Source organism: Ursus arctos, unplaced genomic scaffold, assembly GCF_023065955.2.
Source record: "Ursus arctos isolate Adak ecotype North America unplaced genomic scaffold, UrsArc2.0 scaffold_19, whole genome shotgun sequence".
Taxonomy (NCBI): domain Eukaryota; kingdom Metazoa; phylum Chordata; class Mammalia; order Carnivora; family Ursidae; genus Ursus; species Ursus arctos.
Window position 1 is genome coordinate 39,300,325 of NW_026622863.1, and position 23,579 is coordinate 39,323,903.

Consider the following 23,579-nt stretch of genomic DNA (forward strand, 5'->3'; position numbering starts at 1 on the left):
AGTGGCCGAAGGGCCCCCGGAGCCTGCAGCCACTGAGCCAGGCCTGTTCAAGTCCCAGAGAGCCCGTGGCACTCTGCTCCTCCCAGGGGCCCGTGAGAGGCCACACCAAGGCCCTATGAACCCCCCTCAAACTCTCGCCCCCCAGGGAGACTCTCTCTTCAGGCTTTGGGCTTTCTCAGCTTGGAGCCTTCCTTCTGCCATCTATTTGCCTTGGTTGGGAGAAGTTACCCCCTTCATGTAAAGAGGGGCTCAGGGTGGGGGGGCTAATGAAAGTCAGGGTCTCAGCCAGGAATACGCCGTGGTTATTTACAAATGTGACCTGGCCCACGGAAAACCTTGGAAGTAGCTTTTCTGGTTTTAAAAAGACACCAAAACTTACTTTGATATGTTTATATTATAGATATAATACATAAAACATCTAGCATGAAACTCTACGTTCTCCCCAAAGAAGAGAACCAAGCTGTCCTTCCCGGCTCCCAGCCCCAGCAATCTGTGCATGCTGGCTGGAGGCCGCCTCCCTTCCAGACCAGGAGCCAGGGCCTCTGGGGGGACAGGCCTGTGGGCGGCCCAGGCCAGAGGGCACCGAGGCCCACAGCCCCCCCCCCACCCCAGGGAAAGAGGAAGCCCACCTCACCTCTTTGGTTCCCCTGGGAGCAAAAGCAATCCCCAAAAACCAAAAGGAAAGAGAGCCGCAGACCCTCCCTGCAGCTGCTGACAGAGTCTCATTTTGGCAAGTATCTGAGCAAAACCAAAACAAAACAAAAACCAAATAAAATGGTGGTTTAGCATAGACGTGCGCATTCACATTGCACAAGGCACCGCTGGGACACAGAGAGGCCAGATACAAGTGTTGATATCGGCTGATAAAGCAAAATATTTGGAAAGCTTCTCATAACTTCGGTCCCTCTGGGATGGATAGATTGTGCTTGGTGTTTGTATGGCAATGCTGACAACATACAGTACAAGGCTGATGGTCCCAGGGTCCCTTCACCCCCCACCCCCACCCCGGACCACAGCTCTAGGTTTCCCTGCACCACCGGGCTGCCACTCCCATGAACACATGTCCAGAGAGCTACCCCACGTCCTAGCTTTCTGGTCTTATTAGGGGCAGGGGGCTCCCACTGGGCACCGGGTGACCCCATTTAAGTGAGTTCTGTCCAGGGAAGCCCAGCCTGTTGTAGGCTGGGAGATTAGAGGCGAGGAACTAGGGACCCTCCACCTTCGTGTAAAACTAGGGGAACAACCTTCCAAGTCCCTGTATTTCCTCCCTTCCAAGGACAGGCGCTGGAGAAGCGGCTAGGGCTGACTTGTGGGGATCTCTTCTCCCCGAACCTTCCTTCTGCCGTGGGCCTGCACATTGCCTTCTCTCCTGCGGGCCTGCAGCCTCAGGAATGAGGCAGGAACCCTCCAAATAAAATGACAAGGCACATATTTGCTCCCCCTACTCGGTAGGAATCGGAGCGGCGAGTTTGCGTTTCCAAGGCACAAGGTTATTCCTTAATACTAGAGTCGGCCCGGGGCTCCGGCTCAGCCCCACGGCACTTCTCCTCTCCTGCAGGGAGAAACCACCGCCTGACCCCTCATCTTAGACGCACCGAATCCGGCGCAGAGGAAGGCGAGGGGCGCGCGCAGCAGGCCAGGCTTTCTGGCGGCACCGGAATCTCCTAGTCCCGGCTTGCGCCGCTTGGGCAGTCTTGAGATCCGGAGACCCAAAACCACTCCCTGGGTCCCAGCCAGCGGCCGGCCCAGGGCGGTCCCGCCGCCCCGCGCCTCACGCGCAGTTGCCCATGGCCTTGACCAGGGAGCTCTCGGGCAGCTGGCGGAAGATACCCCTCAGCGTGTCCAGTTCGCGGCTCAGTTGTTCCACCCGCTTACGCAGGCGGTCATTGTCACTGGTCAGCTCCAGCACCTTCTGCTGTGTCTCCACGTTGCGCTGCTTGGCCTTGTCCCGGCTCTTGCGCACCGCGATGTTGTTGCGCTCGCGCCGCACCCGGTACTCGTTGCTGTTCTTGTCCACCGACTTCTTGACTTTGCCCGCGCCGCCGCCGCCCGCGCGGAGGTCGGGGTGCGCAGCGGCCAACCCCTTGAGCGCGCCGCCAGGGCCTGGCAAGCCAGCGGGGCCGAGAGCCGGCGCTGGGTGAGGGCTGGGCACGGGCGTGGGCGGCGGCGTGGGGTGGCCGGGCTGCAGGTGCATGGTGGTCTGGCCGCAGTGCGCGATCTGGAACTGCAGGTGCGGGGCGGCCAGGTGCGCGGGCGGCGGGTGCGGGTGCGGCGGTGGCGGCGGCGGCGGCGGCTGGTAGGGGAAGAGGCCGGCCAGCGCCAGCTGCTTCGCCTCGTCCTCCTCGCGCGGCTCCTGCTTGATCACCAGCGGCCGCAGCGGCGGCGCCCCGACGCGCTCGTACAGGGGCTCCAGCCTGCCGTCCAGGTAGCCGGTCGCCGCGCAGCCGTAGCCAGGTGGGGGGCCGTGCGCCCCTCCGGGCATCACGGCGCCGCCGGGGCCCCCGGGGGCACCCGTGTAGTCAAAGTCGCCGCCGCCGGCTCCTGCGGGGGCCGCGGCCGCCTTGGCCTTCTCCTGCTGCCGGCTGTGCTGGAACAGGTCGGCCAGGAACTCGTCGTTGAAGGCGGCCGGGTCGATGTAGGCGCTGATGTCGATGGACGTCTCGTGTTCGCAGATGCCGCCCAGCGGCTCCGGGGCGGCAGGTGGGGCGGGGGGTTGCGCGGAGCCCGCGCCCCGGGGAAAGCCGAAGGCGGCGCTGCTGGGCGCGTGCGGGGGACTCTGGAGGTGGCTGCTCATCGGGGGCCGCGGCTCCGCCTCGTAGAAGTCGGCCGACTCCATGGGGGAGCTACAGTCCTCCCGGCATGGCGAGCCTCGGCGGCCTCCAGCCTGCGCGGGGCGCCAATGCTGCCACCGCCCACCCGGAGCCCCGACTCCCTCGCGCCCGCGCAGCTCCCGGTCGCGAATGGCCAGGCCCGCGCGGGCCCCGCATTTATAGCGGGGGCGTCGCCCTTTAGAGTCCGACGGCGGAGCGGCGCCTCCTGGGTCTTAGCGCCTGCCTTCCGTAGGGGGTGGTGAGTGGGGCCGGAGAGCAGCGCCGGCCCGTAGAGGGCCTGGTGCAACGCCCACTAACCCCCTGCCCCTCCAGCCGGACCCAGACGCGCGCGCGATGCCCCACCCTGGGCCGAGATGTCGCCCTCGCACACACGTGGTTGGTGACTGGGCCCCCTCCTCTAGCTTCCCCGAGGCACCCACTTCCAGCCAACGGTCGGGGAGTCCGGGAGCACCCAGACGCTGCGCTGGGCGGGGCGGGGGGGGGAGGTGGGGGGAGTTGGTGGAGGGCCAGTCTTGGTCTCTGAGCTACTGCGGCGCGGACTCGCTTTAAAAGCGAGAACTAGTCCTGTTCGGGACCCGCGTCTCTGCTAGGCGGCAGCGTGGAGAAGGGGCTGGAGCCGGGGGTGGGAGGCAGGGAACAGTTTGGGACGTGTGGCCCAGCGCACACAGCGGCACGGAGAGGCCGAGGGAAGCGTCCTGGAGCGCGGTGATTTTGCGTCTTTATCTCTGATCTCCAGGCGACCCCACCGATTCTTCGCAGAAGTACCTTTCCCCGGCTCCGCCTGTCAGTCCTCTGGGGTCCCACGGGCTCTGCACCTCCGGGCGCTAGGACCCCGCGGGGAGAGGAGGGAAAGGGAGGCGGCTGCCGCCAGGGAGCCCGGAGGACCCGGCTGGTCCACCCGCCTGTGCTGGAAAACTTTTTCTTTTTAATTAACTTCTCCTAGCCGGAGCGCTAGGGTTGCTAGGCGCGCAGGGCTGGAGCTGCTACCCGGCCCTGGGCCGCCAATTTTTTCCTGCGGGACGGGCCGAGCTGGATTCCAGGGCTGGGGTACCGGGGCGAGGTGGGGCGCATAGAAGGAGGGGGCGAACTTGACTCTGGACGGCGATCCCAAAGCGGGGTAGGCGGTCAACGGGATCGGGATCCACTGCCCTCCCCCATTCCGGTGGGCTCCAAGGCGGGCGCGGGGGTGCCGAGGGGGCCGAGGCCTTGGGAATCTCCGCGTACTGGAATCCGAGCACCTACTGGGAAAACCCTGCCGATGGTTCTCAGGCGCTGGGTTCCCGGGATCTTGGGGAACAAGGTGGCCAGGCCCGGGTGCCCGTTGGCGGCCGCCTCCGCATTCACTGCCGCCGGGGGAAGGGGTTTAAGGCAGCGCGTCTCCCCAGCCACGTGGCGCCTCGCGGTTCTATCCCGGGATCGCCAGCCCGGGCGCGGGGCGCCGCAGGGCTCCGGTGGGGCCTCCTGGGCCCGCAGATCGCCCCCGCCTCTACCCCCCACCGCCCCTTCCGACTTTGTGCGCTGAAGCCGGACACCGGCTGGAAGTGTGCCTGTTTGAGGAAGCCGGGCTGCGCAGGTCAAGACCCCCTCCCAGCCCGCGGCCTTCCCAAGCCTGGCAAGGCGCCAGAGCCCGCCCAGGAGCCCTGGAGGAGGCGCCCCGCAAAAGCACAGCCGGCCCCGGGGAGGCCAAGCTTCCACTGTGGTCACTGTAAAGAAGCAACTTCGTCTGGGGAACACATACTGTGCTTTAATCAAGTTCCTATTCAACATATTCCCAATGATTAATGGCCCAACTGCTGCTTTTTTTTTTTTTTTTCCAGAGCTCATACGTGAGATATTTTAAGCTTTTGGCCTGGGAGAAAAAGTAAATATATTAAATAAATAGGCTTTGTGCGCCCGGAGCCACTCTTTGGGCCAGAGGCAGGACCCATTTCTGCGCCATGCCCCTGTGGGGACCGGGACGGAAACCCGAAAGTGCTCAGTGGAATTTTCTTTTTTTTCTGCCATGCAAAAACTAACAGCCTGTCGCAGGGTAGTAAGAAAGCACAGGCCCCTGAAGGTGTCCCGAGCCTCGCATGCACACCTGCTCTGCCGCCCAGGGCTCCTGTTGCTGGGACAGGCAGCAGGAATGTCTCCTCTTAGTTCAGGGGGACACCGCAGAGGCTGTCGGGGCTTCCAGGCTCTCGGGGCTTCCGTAATAAGGGAGTATGGTGGGGGTGGGGGCCAGAGGCACCAAGGGGCCCACACCCAGTACCCCGGTCCTCCCCAGTGGAACCAGAACTCTTCCCATGAGGCCTGCTCAGTGCCCAGAGATGAGTGAGAGGCGGCCCCTGCCCTCTCAGAGCTCTGGGCACAGGTGGGGAGACAGGTCAGCACCCAAGGTCTGCGAGGAGACAGTGGCTTTCCCACAGAGGGGATGACCCCAAAAGAGCAGGGGATGGGACTGGGCAGGAGCACTTGGTCGGTTGGTTCAGGAGACACAAATGGGGATGAAGGAAGGGGGTGCTCTAAGAAAGGGACACCCTCCCCGGTGAATATGGGGCTCTGAGGGAGGCAGCAACCACCGTTGTCTGGGGAGGTACCCTGGGCTAAATTGTGTCCCCCCGCACATTCATAGGTTGAAGCCCTAACCCCCAGTATGACTATTCTGAGATGCGGTTTTTAGGCGGTCATAAGGTTGGGGTCCTAATCTGATAGGAGTAATGGCCTTATAAGAAGAGGAAAGGGAGATATTTCTCTCTCTCTCTCTCTCTCTCTCTCTCTCTCTCTGTGTGTGTGTGTGTCCCGCTCTGCCTCCCTTCCTCCCTCTGCCATGTGAGGGCAGGGAGAAGGCAGAGTATGCAAGCCAGGAAGAGAACTCCCACCAGAACCTGACCATGCCCCACCCTGAATTCAGATTTCCAGCCTCCAGGACTGAGAGAAAATTAAGGTCTGCTGTTTAAGCCCTCCTGTCTGTGGTCTTTGGTGACGGTGGCTAGAGAGGGCTTCCTGCAGGAATAGACCTTTGAGCTGTGCCTTGAAGGATGAGCAGGAATTTGCTGGAAGGATGGGCAGACAGAACGGCAGGTGCAAAGGTGGAGAGGCTGCGAGTGTATGGCATGTTCTGGTAACAAAGGACAAGATGTGTGGCGGGCTGGAGTGCAGGGATTGCTGGGGAGGGGCCTAGATAAGGCTGGATCCACAGACAGGGCTGGGTTCACGGCCAAGGCCGCTCCTGGTAAGGCCAGAGCCTATCTCAAAGGCTTTTGCTGTCCAGCTCTTAGCAGGTGAGCACTGTGATCCAGTTTGGGTTCCTGGAAGGCCACTGTGGTAGGGGCTGGAGAGGAAGGGTGGACCACGTGAAAAACAATGGAGACCGGAGGTCCTAGGGGAGGGTAGAGGACAGGGATGGATTTGAACATCAGGACTTAAAGTCTGGGTGGGGGCTGAATGCCTGGCTTCTGGCTGGGGGTACCATCCTCCAACATATGTAATGCAGGGAAAATCGAGGTTCTGCTCCAAAACCCCTTGGGGGTCCCAGGGTCTCAACACCTGCAGGACACCTGCCTATCTGCTTTGTGTCGCCCAGGAAGGGCCTCCAGGAGCTACCTGCCGTATTCTAGTTTTCCCTGTTCTAAGAGAACACATGGGGCTAGGAGGAAGCCAGTAGCGGACTGTGGGTGGGTCTGCGGGGCTGAGGTGTGGGAGCGCCCAGGAGCCTGGAGCAGGAGAGGCTTGGAGCTGTCCAAGCCCTGACCCAAGAACTGGCAGCAGATCCTGGGTGAAACCCCAGGGTCGGTGGAGCCGCTTTCCGTGGGAGGTGCCCGCGGCTGGCAGGGGTTTGTGGCCTGATAGGACGCGTGGGCAGTCCGCGTTTGGCTGGAACACTTGGGAGGGAGATGTCTGTGTGGCTTGTGCGGAATCGAGATAGAGCCAGTAAGAGCTGAGCATAAATCGTCCACCACCTTTACTATTCCTTTTTGTCTTCATTGACGACACTTGACAGTTCCTGAGGAGACCCAGTGGAACTCTCCAGTGTGCTTTGGCCTCAGTATGCTCAGCAGGCAGGGTCAGGGGACAGGGACCCAGGCCAGATCAGACAGGCTGCAGGCTCAGGGGGCCTGACTTCTGCCACCGCAGGGGCCAGAGGAGAGAGGAGGCATGCTCTGGCTCTCCTATTTACAAAGGAGGAAGTCCGCCACAGAGGTGAAAATGCCTTTCCTAGGTGTGAACTGTGCTCCAGGCAGCTCAGACGAGGAGGCTGCCGAGCTGGGGGAGGTAAGGCCGGGTGGGGAGACGGAAGCCCTCCCTCCAGTGCATCTGCTCCGCAGTGCTGAGTTTTGAGTGGGATGGAGCCGGAGTCCGGGGTCATTCACAAGGCTGACCATTCTGAGAAGACAAACAGAGCCCTGGGAAGTTTTTGTTTGAGTCAACCTTCCTAATGCAACGCACAGGAAAGAATTCATATGTAAGTGTGACACTTAATCAAATTCTGAAGAGCAATACTGGAGCCAACCCTTCTGATAACTTTTATCGAAAGCCTAATGGCTATAAGATTGGTCACTCCACAGCAGGACTAATTAAGATAATTAATGAGGACTAACTAAGATAAGACAGAAGAGAAGAGCTACACTTCCCAGGCACAGTTGGAGCTCTGACTAGGGGCCCTGAGTATCTCATACAATATGTCTAACACAGTGACTCAAAAAATACTCCCAAAGATCTTCCTAAAACGTAGACACGCAAAACAAAACGCGAGTTACTCTTTGCCAAATGCACTGGTTAATGAGTTTTACGCGAAGTCGTTTTATGTTTTAGGTATTGGCAGGTACAGTGTGTGAGCTCCAGGGACAGTCGACCAAGGGTCTACTGCTTCTTACCCACAGCCTCTGGGCGCTTGGAGAAACCGTTGTTATCCCTCATTAGATTATACATCCTGTCCCACCAGGAGGCCCCCCATATCAATGGGGGATCCTTCAGACCTGTTAAAACCCCTCCTTCATCCTTTACCAGCCAGGTGACCTTGGGCAAGTTGAATGTCTCTGAACCTGTCTTCTTTCCTGTACACGGGGGACAATAATTCATTGTAGTACATTTCTCAGCCTGTTCTAGGGCAAAGCACACAGAAGTCGCACAAAGGCATAGCTGACTGCATCGGCATGAGCTAGAAACTACTGAGCTGTTCAGAAACGTAACTATATTATACGTGTACCATATGAAATCGTAACCATGAGGATTCAGATCCGTAAAAGATCCATACTGGCAGGTTCATGAGAAGCAACTTGTTTCTAATCTTCTCTTAATTTCCATCGACTGTGATGTGTGTATGGGTTTTTTTCCCCCTTGTTTATCTCATTTGCTTGCTGGCAGATAATCAGTAGCGGGCACCAACAATTTTAAAAAGAGAAAACTGAGTCAAAATTTAAAAATTCAGAGAATTCTATCCATTATCTTCATGCTGTTTAGCAAATTGGGAAAAAGTCTCGTATTCTATTTTGTTAGAAAACTCCCTTGGTAGATGATGGACCCCAGCCCTCCCCATTCAGCATTGGGAGAACATTCCAGAAAGAAAGCAGTGGATGACGTGGGCAGGCCCACTCCACATTTGTGTGGGATCTGGGACAAGAATATGAATGGTAGCCCACATACCATCTGTTTAAATATTAAAAGTTATCAGTCAGACGAACAAACTGTTAGATTAAATATGTTCTACCTTTCTGCCTTGACGAATAAATCTCTGTCATGTCCTAGAAGGCCAGGTTTAAATCTTGAATTTGACTCTGGGGCATGGTGGTGCCAGGAAAGCCGACCACCCCCTTCTCTTCCCACCCCTTGTACCATCTCCCACTGGAAGGGTCCTTTGTTGGGTGGGAGTAGATTCTCAGCACAGGGCTCCAACACTGCCCATACCCCCCTGAAAATCTCTGCCCTCCTGTCACCCCTTGGATGAGGGGTGTGCCCGCTGCCAAGTGCCTGGTGAGATGGCCCAAGTGGGCCCAGGCAGCTGGCTCTAGGCTGTGTGGGCAGGCATTTCTTGGCCCAGTAGGCTTCTCACCCCGAGGGAAGGGAGCAGCCAAGAAGAGGGCATGAGTGGGGGCCTCTTTCCTGAGTCTAAGAGTGGTACTGGGGGCCTGCCGGGCAGGGTCCCAGCGCTGTGGTGGGACCACACTCATTCCATGCGAGCAGGAAGGCAGTGACCCCAGCGCTTCCGGCCTTGTCTGGAGGCCCCTGGCCCTGCTTCTGGGAAGACATGTCAGTCAGCAATAATTCCAAACCCGTGTCCCCAGTTCATCCCTTCTCTCCAGCTTCCCTCGGCTTATCCTGGTTCCCGCCTCCACACTCCCCTCACCGCGGTAGCCTCTAACTAGTCTCCCTGCTGCCCTCCCTGCCTCCTTGACCCCCAACTCTCTCCCCGCCAAGGCAGCCCGACTTACCCATTAGACAGGCACTCAGTTCACATTCCTTACCTTGGTCAACCCCTGTGCCCAACCTGGCTGCGAGGCCCTGCAGAAATTGGCTCTCACCTCTCTCCTTAGGCCTCAGACGCCCCGTGGCTCCCCACTATGCTGTTTGCCACGCTGAGCATCTCCCAGCCTCCAGGCCTCGCACTTTGCTGGCTCCGTGGAAGCTTCTTCCCGATGTTGGAGTAACTCCTTTCCCGTCATCCGAGTCTCGACTTCTCCAAGAGATTCCTCTGAGGTAGGAGAGTGGCACACCAGCCAACCCTCTCCCGTCCCTCCTGAGGCCACTGTGCAGTGTTCGTTTCCTCCTCGCGCTCTCTGGAAAATGGTCTTGTTTACTTATTTTACTTGTTCCCTGTCTGGCCCCCCCCCCCACACTAGAATGCCAGCTCTACTAAGACAGGACCTTGTCTGTCCTGTTCTGCCTATTTCCAGAGCTAGAACAGGCCTTGGCATATGGTAGAGCCTCAAATATTTGTTGAATGAACACAGAATGGATCCTATTCAAGAAAACTGCTACCCAGCCACCCTCCCAGAACTCTAGGAGGGCAGCTTGAGGGTGGCCCCCAAAGATGCTTGGGAAGACCCGGCCCCCTCAGTCAGGGCTCCCCCACGGTAGACCCATTCGGAGCCTCCTGAGGCCGTGCCAGGCAAGACCGCTGGGGCCTGGAGAGTCTGCACAGTGCTTCTGGGCTAACTCGAAAGAAGCCCCCTCAGGCAAGTGTGGTCCCCAGGGGCTTGGCTGAGCAGAAAGGACCTTTGCCAGGAGGAAAAAGGGCCCCTTTCTCTGGAGAGATGCAGCCGACCCAGGACACAAGGCCTGGTGTGTGGAGGCCTCCTGAATTGGGCTCGTTTGTGTGGTGCAAACACTGAGCCTTGAAAGACAGCCCTGGGGCACCCCTCCACCCTGGCTCCAGAGCGTGCTCTGTCTATAGGGTGCTGCGGGGAGGCTGCCCCAGGAGAGCAAGACTTCATCCTTGGGCATGACTGGGAAAACGGGCCTTCCTCCCTGCGGGCTCACATGCAAGGCAGGGGCCACTTCAGTGTGTAAATCTGGCAGAACCCCACTGCTCAGGAGTTGGGGTACACTTCCCCCGCACTCCTGCGCACCTGCCTCTTTGACCCCACTCCTTCTGCTCACTGATTCCAAGGATCAGCCTCAAGGTGCATCTTTAAACACAAACAAACCAACAGGCAAACACGTAAATGAGGTGAGACACCAGATCTTTTGAAAATCAGAGCAAGAGAGTTTAGGTGGGGGCTCATGAAGGCTTCAACTCTAGTCCTCCTTTCCTTGTAGTTATTACCCTGCTCCCCCAAGTCTGAGCCTCTCGGCGCTGTGGGTAAAACTGACACTGAATTAACAGGAGATGCGAGCTGCACACAGTAGGGCTACCCTGTGTCTCCGAAGGCCCCATCCGTCCTAGCCCACTAGCTGATTCCCCAGGGAAGCCGTGATCAGGTCCTGCTTGGGCTGCGGTAATGAATGTACTGTCAGCTTCCAGAGTTAAAAAAGGAGTCACAAAGGTCACCCTTCTTGGCCCCCAGAATTAATCCTTACCTGAAAAAAAAAAGCAAGGTGGGGAACAGCATGCAGTTTCCACTTCTCTGGGGAAAAACTTATTTAAATATCCATATTTAGTCGGCGCAACACAAAGAAGAAAGAAGTTAGGAGAGATACACACGAAGCTGTTAACAGTGGTGCTGCCTTTGTAGGACGGGAGAGAACTTGTTCTTTTTCATTTATACGCTCGTGTAGACGGGACTTTTTAAACAGAGGAGTGTGTATTTATTACTTTTATAGTTTTATAAACTATAAAAACATTTTAAGTCGCCTTAATTTTACAGTTTTATAATTTTTATAGTTTTATAAACTATAAAATGGTTTAAAGTCACCTTAATTTACTCTACAAATATATAATGCCATAATGGATTGCATAGTTTTGTAAATAACTTCAAAATGCTTTTTAATGGCCCTGTTTTCCAAACTGAAAAATCTGGACGTGTGCTCTAAGCATAAATTGTGGTCTGATCTGTGAATTTGCTCATACGGAGAACCCTACCTAGTCATAGAACCCGAATCACACTTAGTTCTATGTTTCACGAGTCAGCCTTATCTTAAATGAGAAAAGCGCATGTATTTGTGTATAAAGAACTTCTATAAATCCATGTGACAAAGAATTCCGATCCAAAAGAAAATGGGCATATACAGAGAGTTTATAAATAAAAAACCAGTAAATGCAAATACATCTTAAACGTGTTTAAAAATACGAATTCTCTGAATAACAGGTAGACAAATCACAAGAGATACACCCGTCAGGGTAAAGAGAAAAACGTTTGATAACGTGCTGTGCAGACAAATGGAGCAACAGGTAGGATTGTATATTGATCCAACCTCTTTGGAGGACAATTTAAAAATGCTTATCTAATTTGAAAATGTTACTTCCTTTCACTTAACAATTCCACTTAGAGAAATTTAACCCCATAAACTCTCATATGTACATACATGCTGCATACATGGATATTGACCAAAGCACCGTTTATAATTGCAAAAGGCTGGAAACAACAGAATGTCTGTCTATTAATAGGAGACTGGATGGGGCGCCTGGACGGCTCAGTGGGTTAAGCATCTGACTCTTGATTTCAGCTCAGGTCATGATCTCAGGGTCCTGGGATAAAGCCCATGACAGGCTCTGCACTCAGCGGGTTGTCTGCTTGAGGATTTCTCCCGCTCGCCCCCCCCCCTCTGGCTCATGCTCTCTCTCTCTCTCTCTCCCTCTCTCTCTAAAACAAATGAATAATCTTAAAAAAAAAAAATAGGAGACTGGTTAAGTAACCAGAGACAGCTGGTTAATCACCCTCTGTGTCTCTGTTAAAAAGGACGAAAACCTACGTGAACACATATGGGAAAAGCACTGATACGTTCATTTATACATACATGTAATACATATACATAAAGTACACATATGCATACATAACAGAGCCATATAAAATACACATACACACATATGGATATGAATATATACATTTACATATACAATGCAGAGAATGTGAATGTCTCCATTTGTGTAAAAAGAAGGAGGAGGGTCTACATACATGCTTATCTCAGCCTAGAACATCTCAGGAAGGACACATAAACAGGGAAACTAGAGACGGACTTGCAAATAGGTGAGAAATTTTTATTATACACTAAGATACATAAAAGAGTTCATCAGTAATGACATAATAAGGAATTGGGATTCTTTCAAAAATTACAAAATATGATTGCTGAATACTCCCCGAAAACACTAGTTTTGGGATGATAAGAAGGGAGTTTAATTTAGCTTTTTCATAATTGAAAAGAACTAAATTACCATAAAAGCCCCAACAGTGCTTTATTTTCATTGCTGTCCCCAAGAAAATCTATAAACCTATCAGTTGCGGTGAAATTCTTTCATGCAACGTGAAACTCGTTTACCCCAAATATGGAACTGAGCTTCCTGTCCGTATTGATTTAAGCAGTTCAGGGACTGCGGGAGGGGCAGGGTTATCCCTTCCCATCCCTCCAATTGGTTCTGTCTCTGACATTTTCAGTCAAAATTCCAAAGGTCACTTGGAAAGCACATAACCCACTAAGCTGTCCAGACACTCCCTTTTGGCTAGATAACCCCCCACGGCCCAGATCCCAGCGCAGAGTCTTGGGAACCAGGGGAGTGATGTTACAAAGCCTTGTCCGCTTGGTCACTAATTGAAGGAGACCTTGAACAAACTGAGAGTTTCAACAAGTCTGTCTTTAGAATCTGATTTTTATTATAATTGATTAGAAAACCCAGCTTACATTCCAAATGCAGTCGTTTTATCATAGTCAAGGTGCAATAACAGTTAAACAAAAACCAGCATGAGTCATGCTCTTATAAAACTGTCTGCTTACAGAGTTTGGCTTTTCTCTCAATGAGGGAAACTCAAAGTCAGGCAGCATAGGAAGGGGCTGTTCTGGCCTCTTACTGGGAGAACTTATTATAAGAAAAGCAGGTCACACGGGATCTGCCCAATGGCTCACTGACATGGAATGTGCACATTGATTGAATTCTTTGGTTGCCCAGCACCATCTGAACACCCTTCCAACATCCGGGGATGTCCCACCACCCCACGCAGAAGCCAGAACCACCCTCTCACAGCTGGAACAAGGCCTGTGAAGAAGAGCTGACGACATACACACTGATGAGAGCTGCTGGCATGACTGAGAGGTGTGAAGGCACGGGTGCTGTTGGACTTCGCTCTGGGAGGGTGACCAAGAGTGTCTGGGGGCCTATGGGCAAGGACGCTGGCCACACAGCCTCTATTCTGGATCCTCTGTTCCCTCTAGAGGTGTTGCCAACTTCCTGACATTTTCTTGAACTGTCCTTTAATTTCCTTCTCTTTTGCTAGTTGGTGTGGATTCTGTGGGTTATGCCCAGCTGGGATAAGTCTCTGCCTTGGATGACTAACGAGAACTGGGCCAAGATCAAAGTCGCAGATGGCTCTTTCCACCGTCTCTCTCCAGCTATGGCTCGGACCTGGTACCTTGCCCTCTTTCCAAGCCATGTCTCATAGCCAGATGAAGAAAGACAATGTGGAGTAAGTGGCTAGTCTGAATGTCATTCATGCACAGTGACTTTGACAAGCAGCTTAATCTTTCTGGCTCAGTTTTATCATCTCTAACATGGGGTAATAAAGCCATCTGTGCCCGACAGAGGAGTCGCGAGGACTAAATACAATAATCCATTAAGAGCACTTAAATGTCGAGGTTCAACTTTTCCAGTAAGGATACAAAATAAGACTAATGTGGGCTGTTAGAAAATTCCTTATTATAGGGGTCCCGGGTGGCTCAGTCATTAAGCATCTGCCTTTGGCTCAGGTCATGATCCCAGGGTCCTGGGATAGAGCCCCACATCGGGCTCCCTGCTCAGTGGGAAGCCTGCTTCTCCCTCTCCCACTCCCCCTGCTTGTGTTCCCTCTCTCGCTGTCTCTCTCTCTTTCTGTCAGGTAAATGAATAAAAAAATCTTAAAAAAAAAAAGAGAATTCCTCATTATAAGTACTAAAAATCAAAATCCCTTTCATCATGAGATCAGAGATTCCTAGCATTTTTTTTCCTGGCCGTAGACTTCTTTAGAATCAGTCAACAAAAATAAAATGATATATCCAACTATAAGCTCTGGACAAAATCTTAAAAATCAACCACCTGAAGACCCTGGAGAATGAAAACAGCAGGCAGACGCTGGAGGAAGGTTGACACTTCGAAGAAAAGAACATCGCAGAGAGAGTTTCTTTTAAAGAAGCATTTAGCCTGAAGGCAGGCCCCAGGCTGTGCATGCAGGACGGCTAAAATTCTGATAGGAAACCTGCAAGATTATTGGCCTGATGAATCTGACGACACAGTTTAGCACAACAACAGTCACTGAAAAGTGGGGGAAAGGGACCCAAGAAAGGAGGGGTGGTGCCCAAATTCTGTGCGTAAACGCTACCCGAATCTCTTGTTGACTCCTAAGCTGCACCGGCATGGGACAGACCCTGAGCAGCCAGCTAAGGCCGCCCACCATAGGGGAGACAAAACGGACAGTGCGAATTTAGTCAAATTTACCACAAGCTAAAATCGAAATCAATTTTTTTTTCAGAGGAACATAACAGAATCCAGAGATCCTACAATGTGTCATTCACAATGTCTAGGATATAATCAAAATTCTCTAACATACCCCGAGACAAGAAAACATCACTCATTCAAAAAAAAAAAAATGACAACCAATGGAGACCAACTGCAACATGATTCAGATACTGGAATAGCAGACAAGGATTCTATTTTTATATTTATTACTTATTTACTTATTTTTATTTATTTTTTTAAGTAGGCTCCACTCCCAGGGTAGGGCTTGAACTCAGGACCCTGAGATCAAGACCTGAGCTGAGATCAAGAGTTAGACACCTATCCCACTGAGCCATCCAGTCACCTCTGGAATAGCAGACAAGGATTTTAAAAGGGCTATTATAACTCTGCCCAAGGATATATAGGAAACATATTTGCCCATAAATAGAATACTAGAAAATCTCAACAGAATATAAAGTATAAAGAAGAACCAAATAGAAATTACAGAAATAAAAAAGTCATTATTAAAAAGTCATTATTAGGAATGAAAATTTCAATATCAGAAATTTTAAAATGCATTTGATGGCTTTAAGAGAAGAAAAGAAATGACAAAAGAAAGATTCAGTGAAATTAAAGAAAAGTCAATAGAAGTCATCTATCCTGAAGATCATATTTTTAAAAAAGACAGGAAAAAAATGAGCAGTGTCTCAAAGACCTGTGGGACAATACCAGAAGATTTAACATACATGTAATTGGAGTCCTAGAAGGAGAGGAGAGGAAAGAAATGGGAAAGAAAATGTTTGAAGAAATAGCTTAAAGAAATGGCTAGATTTGATAAAGTCATACATTTACAGATTCAAAAAGCTCAGAAAACTCCAAAGTGGGATCTTGAAAACAACAATATCCCTAATACATTGTAGTCAAATTGCTGAAAACTGGATGAAAACAAAATCTTGCAAGTAATCAGGTAAGATGACATATTTCATACAGGGGAACAAACATTCAAACAACCTGGGACTCCTATCAGAAACAAAGAGGCTGGAAGGCAGTGGAACAACATCTTTAAAGTACTGGTAGGAAAAAAAGGGCAACCCAGAAATCTATATCTAGTGAATACATACTTCAAGAAGAAAGGTGAAATAAAGATATTTTTAGATTAAAGAAAAGCTAAGAGAATTTGTCAGCAGCAGACCTGTACTACAAGAAATGCTAAAGAAATTTTGTCACACTGAAGGAAAGTGAAACCAGATGGAAACGCGGAACTGTAAGATGAAATGAACATCACTGGAAATGGTAAATATGTGGAGAACTACAAAATACAGTTTTTGTCCTCAGTTTCTTTAAAATATAAATAATTGTTCAAAGCAAAAAAATATATATAACATGGTATTATGGGGTTTTATAATGTATGTGGATGTAATAATTATAACAATTATAACATTAAGTTTAGGGGCTGTAAATGGACCTATATGATTGCAAGCTTCCTACATTTTATGTGAAGGGGTGCAATATAAACTCTTAACAGACTATGGAAAATTAAGGGTGTATATTGTAATCCTAGAGCAATAACTAAAAAACAGAGCAAAGAGATACAGCTATGAAACAAGTTAAATTGGAATTCTAAACCATATTCAGTTGCTCAAAAGGAAGGAACAGAAACAGAAAAAGAAACAGAAGGGGTGAACAGAAAACAAATAGTAAAATTATAGGCCTAAATCTAACTATATAAATAATTATATTAACTAAAAAGGATTAGTATTTTAATTAAAAGGGGGAGGCTGTCAGAATGGATAAAAATGCAAGGCCCAATTATATGCTGTCTAGAAGCAATGAACTTTAAATATATTCAAGCAGGTTGAAAAATCAACGGATGGGAAAAGATATATCATGTAAACCTTAAACGTAAGAAGGTTAGAGTGGTTATAAAAACATCAATATCCCTTTCTTCTCCTACCGATCTTCCTAGGGTAATCAGAAGGGGGAATGAAGCATGAGAGACTATGGACTCTGAGAAACAAACTGAGGGCTTCAGAGGGGAGGGCGGTGGGAGAATGGGATAGGCTGGTGATGTGTAGTAAGGAGGGCACGTACTGCATGGTGCACTGGGTGTTATACGTAACTAATGAATCATCGAACTTTACATAAAAAAACCAGGGATGTACTGTATGGTGACTAACATAATATAATAAAAAATATTATTATAAAAAAATCAACAATAAAAAAAATCCAGTTCTTTTTAAAAAATCAATAAAATAGTATTAAAGGCAAAGAGTATTATCAGAAAAGGGGATGTTCTATAATGACATAAGGTCAATACATTATGAAGGTATGATTATCATAAATGCGTATGCACCTGAAAATAGAGCCTCAAAATACATAAAGTAAAACTTGATACAACAAATGATGTGACTGAAGGTTGAGAGTAGGTGATTTTCTTATTTCAATTTTACATACTTCTTATGGTTTGAATTTTAATACCAGATACATACCTATTCTATCATCATCATCACCATTATCATAGATTTCCAGAGAGATGAGAAGGAAAAGCATTCCAGACAAAGGTCTTGTGTGTGCCAGTGAGGGGAGGCATAAGAGCACCTGGTGTATTCTGGGGCCATAGATTTTTGGCATGCCTGAAATATAGAGTTGGGTTGGTATTACTGAGGAGGGATAAAAGATAAGCAGCGGGTAGTAGAAGCCAGACTCAGAAGAGCGTTCTAAGTATGTTAAGGAATTTGAACTTTATCTTGATGGCCATGGATACTCACTGAAATGTTTTTCAAAAGGAGAGAGCCTTGGAGGTGGGGGTGGGGCGAGGAGAAGAGAGGATCATGTTTGAGTTTTAGACAGATGATCCTGACTTCAACTTGGAGGATGGGTTAGAGGAGACCAAAGAAAGGGCAGAGTGACTTCTGGAAGACGCTTCAGCAATACAGATTAGAAATACTAGAGGCCTAAACTGGGAGAGGAGAACATAGATGGAGAAGGAAGTACTGTTTTGAAAGGTTCCTTCAGAAACAACATTGTGAGCATTTGGCAATTGTGGATCCAGATGATGACACACACTGACATCTTTAACTCCTGAGGTTGTTATGAAGCCGCTTGGTGAATGCTACTTTATTCCTATTTCCCATAAAATAATAATAACAACAGAGTAATTAATATACCATTTAAAAGTTTTATTTGATACAACCCCTATCAGAATCTCAGCTGGCTTCTTTGTAGAAGTTGATGCACTGACCCTAAAATTTATATGAAACTCAAGGAACCTAGAGTAGCCAAAACAATCTTGAAAAGAAAAATAATATTCGGAGGACTTACACTGTCTGATTTCAAAACTTACTATAGAGCAAAAGTAATTGAGACAGTGTGGTCCTGGCATGAGGATTGATAGATCAATAGAATAAAATTGAGAACCCAGAAATAAGCCCATATATCTAGTTGATTTTTTGACAAGGGTGGCAAGACTATTCAGTGGGGGAAAGAATAGTCTCTTCAACAAATGGTGGTGGGACGGTTGGATATCTATATGCAAAAGAATGAAGTGGTACCCCTACCTCATACCATATACAGATATTAACTCAGAACAGATCAAACATCTAAATGAAAGAGCAAAAGCTATAAAAGGAAAACAAAACACAGGGGTGAATCTTCATGACCTTGGATTAGGCAATGATTTCTCAGATATGACACTGAAAGCACAAGCAACAAAAGAAAAAATTGATAAATTTGACTTCATCAAAATTTTTTAAATTGTGCTTTAAACGACACTCTTAAGAAAGTGAAAAGACAGCCTACATGATGGAGAACATATGTGCAAATCATGTATCTGATAAGGGACTTGTATCTAGAATACATAAAAAACTCTTAGAACTCAACAATAAATTAGTACATTAAAAATGGGCTAGTGATCTTAATAAACATTACTCTGAAGAAGGTATACCAAAAAAAAAAAAAGAAGAAGGTATACAAATGGCCAATGTGTACAGGAAAAGATGTTAAATATTATTAATTAGCAAAGAAATACAAAGAAACACCTCAATGAGAAACCAGATTGCAAAAACGTTAGGATGGCTATAATCAAAAAGGCAGATAAAAAGTGTTAGGGAGAACATTTTTAAAAAAGATTTTATTTATTTATTTGAGAAAGAGAGCATGCACGAGCGGGGGAGAGGCAGAGGAAGAAGGAGAAGCAGACTCTCGGCTGAGCAGGGAGCCCCATGCGGGACTTGATTTCAGGACCCCTGGGAGCATAACCTGAGCTGAAGGCAGATGCTTAACCGACTGAGCCACCATGGTGCCTCTGTTAGTGAAAATATTGGGAAGTTGGAACACTTATACGTTGCTGGGAGGGAGGTAAAATGATGCAGCCCCATGAGAAAAGTCTGGCAGTTCTTCATACAATTAAACATAGGTCTACCATTTGACCCAGCAACTCCACGCTTTGGTATATACTTAAGAGAAATGAAAACATATGTCCACACAAAACTTGTACACGAATGTTTACAGTGGCATTATTTGTAATAGCCCGAAGGTGGAACCAACCGAAATGCCCACCACCTGCTGAATGGATAAGCAAAATGTGGTCTCTCCATACGATGGAATATTATTTGGTCATAAAAAAGAATGAAGTATTGCTACATGCTACAGTACAGATAAACTTTGAAAACATTATGCTAGGGGCGCCTGGGTGGCTCAGTAGGTTAAGCGTCTGCCTTCACCTCAGGTCCTGATCTCTGGGTCCTGGGATCGAGCCCTGCATCAGGCTCTCTGCTTGGTGGCGAGTCTGCTTTTCCCTCTCAGTCTCCCTGTGTGCTCTCTGCCACCCCCCCGCCCAAATAAATAAATAAATAAATAAAATCTTAAAAAAAAAAGAAAGAAAACATTATGCTAAGGGATGATTCCATTTATACCAAGTGTGCAGAGTAAGCAGATCTATGGGGACACAAAATAGATTAGTGGTTCCCCAGGACTGGGAAGATGGGAGGATGGGGGTGGGGGTGGTAACTAAAGGGTACATGGCTTTTTTTGAGGCTTAAGAAAATGTTCTATAATGCAAGGATGGTGGAACAAGTCTGTGAATACACTAAGAATCGACAAATGTACATTTTAAATGGGTGAATTGTATGGTATGGGAATTGCGTCTCAATAAAGCGGTTACCAGTAAAATTACAAAGCAAGGAAAAAGTTCATTTTATTTTCAATTTTTCAAATTATACAGCTAACATATGTATATTTCACACTTAAGACACCCAACATAGAGCAGGATGTAAAGGGACAAAGCACTAAATTGCAATCTATCCCCAAATTCTAGTCCTATTGTGGTCCTGAGAGGAAATTGCCCTTATCAGCTTAATGCAAATCTTTCTTTGCATTTCTTTTGTATTTGCATATGCATGAACATAAACAAGATGTAGATTCATAATTTAGTTCTGGAATTTAAAAAATAAGAGGGTTCATGCTGTGTGTATTGTTCTGCTGCTTGCTTTTTTTTCATGTAACATTGTATTTTGGAAATCCTTCTGTGTGGTTGTGTGTAGATCTTCCTTTTACATAAATACTGCATAGTATTTACAAAGTATTGCATCAGTAAAGATGGTAGGTAGGCTGCATACATAATAGGGGAATTGTTGAGTTGAAGGGTATGGGGTCTGAAATTTAGCAGATACTGCAAATTGTCCTTTAAAACTGTAAAATTTCACCCACCCACCAGTAGTGAATATATATACCCTTTTCTACACCCATGCAAACCGCAGACATTGTTAGTACTTTAAAATTTTATTTGTTTGACATCTCATTGTTTTAACTTCTGTTTTCCTGATGACTTGTAAGGTTAGTGAATTTGAATTCCCTAATATTTTCACTTTTTTCTTAAGATATCTGGTATATTTTTGACAACCCTTTAAAACATTTTTTAATCCTTTTTATTTATCCTTGGATTTTGTTTTGTCCCTGTCTCTTGTAAATAGCGAAGAGTTAGATTTTCTTGATTGTAGTTCTCATCCATTTGACTGATCTGAGAGCCGAAGAAAAGGAAACTTGCAAAACTTCACAAAGAGTTTGTTAATGACAAATCACTAAGACCAATGTGGTTTAAATGTCTGTCTGTATAGCTAACGGTATGTTATCCTTGTTTTGCTACAAAATTGAAGTTTTAAAGTTTGTTTACATAGGGGTGCCTGGGTGGCACAGTCGTTAAGCGTCTGCCTTCAGCTCAGGGCGTGATCCCGGCGTTCTGGGATCGAGCCCCACATCAGGCTCCTTTGCTAGGACCCTGCTTCTTCTTCTCCCACTCCCCCTGCTTGTGTTCCCTCTCTCACTGGCTGTCTCTCTCTGTCAAATAAATAAATAAAATCTTAAAAAAAAAGTTTGTTTATATAGAGGGTGCCTGGGTGGCTCAGTCGGTTAAGCATCTGCCTTGGGCTCAGGTCATGATCCCAGGGTCTTGGGATGGAGTCCCACATTGGGTCCCTGCTCAGCGGGGAGCCTGCTTCTCCCTCTCCTTCTGCCCCTCTCCCCATTTGCGCACGCGTGCTCTCTCTCACAAAAATATACACATAAAATCTTTTAAAAAAAGGTTTGTTTATATAGAACATTTAAAATTTTATCATAAAGAATTCCACTTTGAAAAACATGTCCCCAAATTCTTTGACCCTTCTCTCACGAAAGGTGGAATCTAATTTTCCTCCCCTAGAATATGAGCTGGCCTCGGTGACTCACCTCTAACAAATGGACGGAAGTGGTGAGTGTGTCACTTCCAGTCTCCTCGTGGCTCTTTTCCTGTTGGCATGCTTCCCTTGAAACTCAGCCCCCATGTTGTGAGGAAGCCCAGCTGACGTGGAGAGGCCCACATGAGAGGCAAGGTGGCGGGGCTCCCAGGCCACAGCCAGCACCAACCGCCAACCCAGCTTTCGAGTCTTCAAACTGAAGCCCAAACATCAGGCACAAAGGCAGGCCACCTCCGCTGTGTCCCGTCCCAGCGCCTGCTTCACAGAATCTATGAGCAAAATCAATGCTTGCTTCATGCCACTAAGTTTTTCATACCCACTAAGGGTAATTTATTCTGCAGCCATAGTAACTGGTATATTCATTAATAAAGATAAGTTTTGAGGTGTTCCTCAATACCATCCAATTGGGATGGAAAAGAGAAGAAAACCTGGGTCGGAAATTGTATTATGTTTTTCTAGTAACTCACTCATCCACTTTCCTCAATGAGATATGTTTAGAACTGTTTATACCAGCTCTTTTTGGGTTTTCTCTTTCTATTTCCGAATAGAAATACATTTATTTCTTATCTTTTTTTTTTCATTAAAAAAAAAATCTTTTACTGGGGCACCTGGGTGGCTCAGTTGGTTAAGCATCTACCCTCAGTTCAGGTCATGATTCCAGGGTCTTAGGATGGAGCCCACCTCAGGCTCCCTTCTCCCTCTCCCACCCCCCACTCCTGGCTCGTGCTCTTTCTTGCTATCTCTCTCTCTCAGATAAATAAGTAAAATCTTAAAAAGAAAGAAAGAAAGAAAGAAACGTTTTAACTTGTACTTGCTTTGAGTTAACAGAATTTTCTTTGTCTCATTCTCTTCCCTCTGGGAATTAGAAATATATAGAATTTATACATCATCTCTTCTTCTAGGATAATGATTACGTTTTTTAAACTCACATTTTCTATCAGTATCTATATTCTCCCCTGAACAAGATGAAGAACTGAGCTTTCACTTCCTTCCTCCCTCTCTTCTCCGCCATCTTTCATGTTAACTGATCTGAGCTTGAGTTTCAGACTGTCTTTAAAAAAAATAGCCAACAATTATTTTTATTTAATTACTGGCACCGGGGTGGCTCAGTCGGTTAAGCATCTGCCTTGGGCTCAGGTCATGATCCCGGCTGGGGTCCTGGGATCAAGCCCCACATCTGGCTCCCTGCTCAGCGGGGAGCCTGCTTCTCCCTCTCCCTCTACCCCACCCCCTGCTTGTGCAGTCTCTCTCAAATAAATAAATAAATCTTCTTTAAAAATAAAAGAAAATTTATATTTAATTATAATCATACCCTCTACCCCCGATTCTTTGCTTGACGCTGGTTTTAGTATCGAGTATCTTTCTCATGGATTCATTTCCTGACTTGCTGGAATTCACCTTCCAGCAAATTTTCAGGGCTCTCCGGGAGTAACTTTATGAATCTTTGGATGACTTAAATGTGTTTTTGTTTTGTGTCTTCCATGTGGGTGTGACTCAGACTTGATATAGAGTTCTGGGTTTAAAAACTGAAATTTTTCCAGAACGATCTATGTGGTGTTCCATTGTCTCATAACGACCAGTATTACCAGTGAGAGGCAAGGCAGATATGATGGTCACTCCTGTGTGGGGACTCCGTAATCCCTCTCCCCCATCTCTGTTTTGGAGGATTTATTTTTGGTATTCTGCATTTCATGAGTTGGGCTCTCTCTTCACTCTTCTTAGCAACCTAAGGGCCATGTCCCTTCTTCTGCTCTGTAAATGCTTCTCTCTGAAACCCCTCTCTCTCCATTCCCTCTTGCTCCCCTTCCTGTGTCTTAACTGAGCCAGCATCCCACTCTAGCCCCACCGGATAGGACCCCCTCACCTGCCTGTCTCACCCTCCCCCTTTCCTTTGTGACCAGATCAGTGGCCTCCTCCGGCCCAGGTCAAGGCCTTTCCACCTGCTCTGGACCCATTGCTCTCCCCCTCAGGGGCATGTCCACT

The 23,579-nt window shown here is 48.3% G+C and overlaps 1 protein-coding gene and 1 long non-coding RNA gene across 2 annotated transcripts; one reads left to right on the top strand and one right to left on the bottom strand.

The window, feature by feature from the left end:
- Positions 1-375: 375 nt before the first annotated feature.
- Positions 376-2,973, bottom strand: CEBPA (CCAAT enhancer binding protein alpha). Its single transcript, XM_026484294.4, has one exon. It carries the CDS (start codon positions 2,834-2,836, stop codon positions 1,772-1,774), a length of 1,065 nt encoding a protein of 354 aa, XP_026340079.1. The 5' UTR covers positions 2,837-2,973; the 3' UTR covers positions 376-1,771.
- Positions 2,974-4,686: 1,713 nt separating this feature from the next.
- LOC113244731 (uncharacterized) lies at positions 4,687-14,304 on the top strand. Its single transcript, XR_003312475.4, has 2 exons — positions 4,687-9,506; positions 13,351-14,304. It is a non-coding gene; the product is annotated as an uncharacterized LOC113244731 (long non-coding RNA).
- The last annotated feature ends 9,275 nt before the right edge of the window (positions 14,305-23,579 follow it).